Genomic DNA, 5,840 nt, shown 5'->3' with positions numbered 1-5,840 from the left:
TTCGGGATAAACATGAGATTCATGTTCAATTTAAAAATATATATTTATATGTGATATGTGTGTATATATGATATGTGCACATATCTTTAGAATACATTGCCTTAATGATGTAACAAATACATATGCATATACTCTGTATATATTTTTTTGATATTCCTACAGTTATAAACTGCATACTTCATGTCATGTCTTGTAGGTTGATGGTTATTGCAATTCTTAGTAATGATTGATGAATGGTGTAACTTGTAAATTAATAACCTCTATCTCCTCAACAAGATCATTTTAATCACATCAGAACCCACTGATTGGTGTGGTGTGTGTGTGTGTGTGTGTGAGAGAGAGAGAGAGAGAGAGAGAGAGAGAGAGAGAGAGAGAGAGAGAGAGAGCGAGGGACAGTGCAATTGAACAGCAGACTTTATCAGCAGATATCAGTTCATTATACCGACTGGAGTCTATACTACAGTCGTTGATCATATGGTCATTAGATTAATGTCAATAATGTCATAACTGTTAGAAAAAAAAGCCTCTACATTTTGGAGAGCCCTAATTTCTGAAAACATTCACATTCTGATACTTAGTCATTGGCCTTGGTGATCTCTCTCTCTCTCCCTCTCTCTCTCTCTCTCTCTCTCTCTCTCTCTCTCTCTCTCTCTGTGTGTGTGTCACACACACACACACACACACGGGCCATTTAGTTTATATGCTGGGTAGTTCAGCAGGTGTTGATGTGTTTGTCTTTTAAGTAAGAGCAGTTCTTTCCCAGGCCTCTGACAGTCTCTTATCAGCTCTGAATAAACTCCCGGAAATCAGCACTAGTTAAGACTGGCAGAGCCATAGATGGCCTCAGTTTGGCCACTGTGAGCTTGACAGAACTCCTCTACATCTGACAGGAATGCTTTACAAAAATGTAGATCCAGGTACAGGTTTACAGCATAGGCCTATATGCAATCATTGCTCAAAAAATAAGATTTCATGACAAATGATGTTCAGAATCCTGGCCTAAATCTATGTGTCTGTATCTCAGTTTGATGATTTGGGGTATATTGCTGCATATATTCCAATATAAGAGCCACATACTCTCTGGCTAAATTTTATATTGGCAACTGCTAGCTTACATATAGCTATATATAGACTTCTTACATATAGCTAGCTATATGTAAGAAGTCTTTGCTGCAGCCTTTAACGTCCCCAATAACATCACCAATATGAGATAACTGACACATTAAAGCAAGCTAAAGAGTCAGTTGCTTATTATGCTAAAAATGGCAAGTGTGCCAGTAAAAGGGGAAACAACTTGCCATGCATGGTACAACCGAAAGCACTGCACAGATAACCATCTCTGAACTTTGTGTAACCTTGTCATACTTTGTCTATGGATGCCTCTGGCTTCAGGGAGAGAAAATGAGTTTGCAGGCTGTCAGTTTACTGCCCCCTTATCTGCTTCATAGTGTGGTGATGACCAACAATCATGCCAGCAATTGTTGATAAGACCTGCTGGGTTTCTGTCAGACCCAGTGGCAATAAAGATTTAATGAAGAGTTAGTTGTAAAATGATGATGAATATCGTCATCACGGTAAAGTGAGATTAATTCACATAAGGTTCTTTGAAAATGTGTGTGTGTGTGTGTGTGTGTGTGTGTGTGTGTGTGTGTGTGCATATAGATGTGTAAGACAGTGTGTGGGAAAGCTGTACCTCAGTCTCACCTGAAAGTGAACAGCACCTAAAGGTCAAACTGCCAGACTGATAAACAAACACAAATGCAGACAGACCAACAGACAACTCCTTTGTTTCTTCGACACATGAGGAGCCAGGAATGATCTCCAATGAAACATCACTGAAATATTCCTATCTTCTTATAATGTGTCTATGGCATTCAACAGTGAGTTTACAGTCAGCTTTTTTAATCCTCTGCGATTTAACTAGCCTAATACTGATACAGGAAGGAGTGAACGGGTTTTGGGGCTTTATGATCTATTTAGCAAAGTATCGGAGCGCCCTGCCCTTACGCTGTCCGGCTCTGGCCAATCAGTACACAGGACGCAGAGCAGTGGCTGGGTGCGGGGAAGTTTTCAACTCGCTGTTGGAGTGGGAGAAGCAGTTTTTAGGCACACCGCAGAAGTGAAGGACGGACTCAGAAGAAATTGCGTTGGCGGAAAGAAGGTTACATTTCTTTATCGAAACATTTTTATCAACCTAAATAGCGTAGACTACACTTCCCGCGTATTCACAGGTTGTTTGACATGGACTGTTTTACTCTGCAACTGTAGTTTAAACTGGGTCACAGGAAAGGTGTGCAAGATTTTAGCAAGACCATCAAGCCATTTTTCACACCTTCATTGGAAATTTTTGGAGGAAATGACCGCCACTATGGAGAAATCCAACAATTTTCGCATTGATGCACTCCTAGCGCACGAAGTCGCGCACCGGACGGACAAGGGTGATGCGTCCCCGGGGTCCTACAGCAGGAGCGCCTGCGACAGTCCGGTGTCTTGCCGCGGCTCAGAAACCCCCTCCCCTCGGCCGTCCCCCCAAAACAGCTCTCAAGCCCAGCTAGGAGTCCTTCCTAAAGCCCCGCTGTTCAACTTCTCCCAGTCGGGAGTCACGGCTCTGCACCAAGGGGGTCTCTCAGGAATGTACCCGAGCACTGTGTACCCTCTTGCCGCCCTGGCGGGCCAGCACCCCGCCTTCATTTACCCTGGCTTCACGCAGCTGGCACAGCCGTACCCGGAGCAGCTGAAGGGGGCGGCCATGGCCGGAGCCCTGCCACTGGAGCCCTGGATCCGTGCCGGGATGATGATACCCAGACTCGGGGAGTACGGTGGTGAGCGACTTGTCCACTGTCCTTCAATTTATCACACTTGCTCTGGTTAGGAATAAGAATTTAAACACCTTTTATGCTGACAGATTTTTATGACCTTAATTCATGTCAGCCGACTAGCCTATATTAAGGCAAGTGGCATCAAACTCATACAATTCAAATGAAAATATTACACTTAGTTTAAGAGGAAAAACACGAAATACTGATATTCTTAAAATGTAATTAATTCTTGCTCAATTGCATGGTGGCTATTTGCCTCCTAATAACCGAGAGGAAGTTGTAGTTAATATTTTATAAATATCATTGGTCTTGACTCTCAGTTTCTCAGTTTTTAAAAATTTTTTTTTCCCTCAGTGTTTTCTAGATCCCCCACCCACGCCAATAGGCCTAACATAAAATAAAATAAAATAAAAACACAGCATTAGAGTTTGTTGGGTTTGATAAATAAAAAATAAGTAAAACTGACCAGGTTTGATTATATCGAGAAACAATAAAAATAACAACACTGATAATATTCCTATTATTAACAACAACAACAACAACAACAACAACAGCAACAGCAACGACAACAACAACAACAACAACAACAATAATAATAATAATAATAATAATAACAATAACAACAATAATAATTATTATGAACAACAATGCTGTTGTTATTATTATTATTATTGTTATTATACGAATTTCGACGTCTAGAAATCAGAAATGCATGTTGTTGAACATATAAGACTTATAGACCTATAAGCTTTGACTGAAAAAAAAAAACAAACAAAAAAAAAAACAGTAGGAATGCATAGTTATTTTGATGCCATGATATTTTGTTATATATTAGGCCTACATAAAAAATAGGTTTTAGCAGCAAACAACAAAACAAAACGCTTTGTCAGGATATTGTGTTGTAGGCCTACTGAAAATATTCATATTGGATAGATTTTTTTTTTTTTAAAGTTGATCCTTTTTTACTTTTATGTAGCTCACATTTACATTCAGCAAATCCCTTTTATTTACGTAAACCAACTTGTAAATTATGCTAAGCCAATAAGTTCAAACAGCGCAAGACGGTATTGTTCAGGCCATTGTGCCTTTTTTAGGAGCCTATATTGCTGTAATAGTCGACTAAAGACTTCTGTGTTGATATTGGTTTTGAAAAGACCCTTAATGGCATCGAACTGGTCCGCCACCGCTTAGAGACAGTTTGTCTATTAAAAATAACGCGCAACATTAACACCTGAAATAGACATACTACTTCATCAATAGATAACATTTATAGTGTTTTCATTAAGGTAATGGACCTCTGCGATTTTTATTGCCCCGCTAAAGCAATATCCTATCACCATGTCCTCACTTCAACCACTCACAGCAATAAACCTGATGTCACCAGACAGGGAGACCGCTAATATACGGGCAGGGAGTGAGAGACGTGCAGAGTTATGGTATCCCAACAAACAATATGTCATTAGAAGCCAAACTTTATGCTGTGTTCCAAGATTATTTAAAGATTCATCTCCAGTTCTGTCTTTCTTTCTTTCTTTTTTGAAAAAAGAAATTTCTTTCATTCATTCATTCATTCATTCTTGCGTGCGTGCTTGCTTTCTCGCCTTACTCATTCTTTTTTCTTCTTCATATCCTTATTATTGCTTTATAGAGCATTTATCAAAGTAGAGTTAAGAAGTACGTTACAAGAATAAAAATGTGAATAGTAAACTAAGTAAAATCCACGGAATAATCTTTCTCTCCCTCTTATCAATATTCTTCTTAATAGTATTATTACTGTATACTATTATTATATTATTTATTATTATTACATTATAGGCTCCTTGTGCTATAGTAACACAGCATGCATTCACAAGAATAATAAAATAAAAACATTAATTGTGAAAAATAAATTTAGACACTGCACAGAATAATCTCTCTCTCTCTCTCTCTCTCTCTCTCTCTCTCTCTCTCGCACACACACACACACACACACACACTCTCTCTGTCTCTCTCTCCCTCTCTCTCTCTCTCTCTCTCCTCAGTACCGGCCCAGCCAGGTATGTTGGGGAAGTGTCGGAGGCCCAGGACAGCCTTCACCAGCCAGCAGCTGCTGGAATTAGAAAACCAGTTCAAACTCAACAAGTACCTGTCCAGGCCCAAACGCTTTGAGGTGGCCACCTCACTCATGCTGACTGAGACTCAGGTGAGACACAGAGGTCAGAGGAAGCTCTGGTGTGGCAATCAATAGCCAATAGTATATTATTTCAGTGTGTAAGTCTTCTCTTTTCCAATTCACATTATTCCAATTCACCTTATTTGTACAAAAGATGGCAAGTCCTTGCTAATTTTGTGCTAATGTGTTCATTTTGCTTACCATTGTCTTTACCTAAAACAGGGCAGCTTTAGAGTTTTGCTCAGGGGGGCTCTGAGCAAAACAGTCCCCTTAATTATGCCTGAACCCCACACAGTCATGAATCCTGTTGTTTTACACCAGGTTAAGATCTGGTTCCAGAACAGACGTATGAAGTGGAAGCGGAGTCGCAAAGCCAAGGAGCAAGCGGCCTCAGCTTCCCCGCTGCGAGACACAGAGAGCCCCGGACCTGGGGTGCACGGTGCCAAACCTCAGAGAGACACACACAGCTCAAGCCTGGAGGATGAAGAGGAGCTAGAAGGAGAAGATGATGAGGAAGAAGAAGAGGAGATCAGGGGGTTGAGAGCAGGGTCTTTAGCCTCGGTGGGCTTCCTGAGGCACACAGGAGGAGCAGAGAGCTACACTTCCTACTCTGAGGAGGAGCTGGAGGAGGGAGGCCCGAGAAAACAGACTGGGGTTTATCTATAGGGGAAAGTTCAGCATGCTTTTATTGTATTTCTTTGTAAGTGCATTACCCTATACAAGAATGCACAATCAGGTGCACAAACATGGTGGCATTAAGAGTGAGATCATTTAGTTGTTGCAGACCATCCCATAGTGATATATGTGCATCTCTGGTTCTCCCAAAATATCAAGAGAGGATATTAACATTTGGACACAATGCATTTTGG

General features: G+C 40.7%; 1 protein-coding gene across 1 annotated transcript; it reads left to right on the top strand.

Annotated features, from left to right (window-relative positions):
* Positions 1 to 2,368: 2,368 nt before the first annotated feature.
* mnx2a (motor neuron and pancreas homeobox 2a) lies at positions 2,369 to 5,637 on the top strand. The gene is made up of 3 exons (XM_030081295.1): positions 2,369 to 2,822; positions 4,841 to 5,001; positions 5,293 to 5,637. The coding sequence occupies exons 1-3, from the start codon at positions 2,369 to 2,371 to the stop codon at positions 5,635 to 5,637; spliced, it is 960 nt and encodes a 319-aa protein (XP_029937155.1).
* Positions 5,638 to 5,840: the final 203 nt, after the last annotated feature.

Source organism: Myripristis murdjan, chromosome 21 (genome assembly GCF_902150065.1).
Source record: "Myripristis murdjan chromosome 21, fMyrMur1.1, whole genome shotgun sequence".
NCBI classification, from domain to species: Eukaryota; Metazoa; Chordata; class Actinopteri; order Holocentriformes; family Holocentridae; genus Myripristis; species Myripristis murdjan.
The sequence above is the reverse complement of the archived record's forward strand: the minus strand, read 5'-3'. Positions and strand labels throughout refer to the sequence as shown.

What these genes read in the sequence shown, in the direction of transcription:
- mnx2a (XM_030081295.1), top strand. Translation starts at nt 2,369, where the DNA reads ATGGAGAAATCCAACAATTTTCGCATTGATGCACTCCTAGCGCACGAA. An exon ending in CAGACTCGGGGAGTACGGTG is followed by an intron (nt 2,823 to 4,840) that starts GTGAGCGACTTG and finishes CTCTCTCCTCAG; the next exon opens with TACCGGCCCAGCCAGGTATG. An exon ending in TCATGCTGACTGAGACTCAG is followed by an intron (nt 5,002 to 5,292) that starts GTGAGACACAGA and finishes GTTTTACACCAG; the next exon opens with GTTAAGATCTGGTTCCAGAA.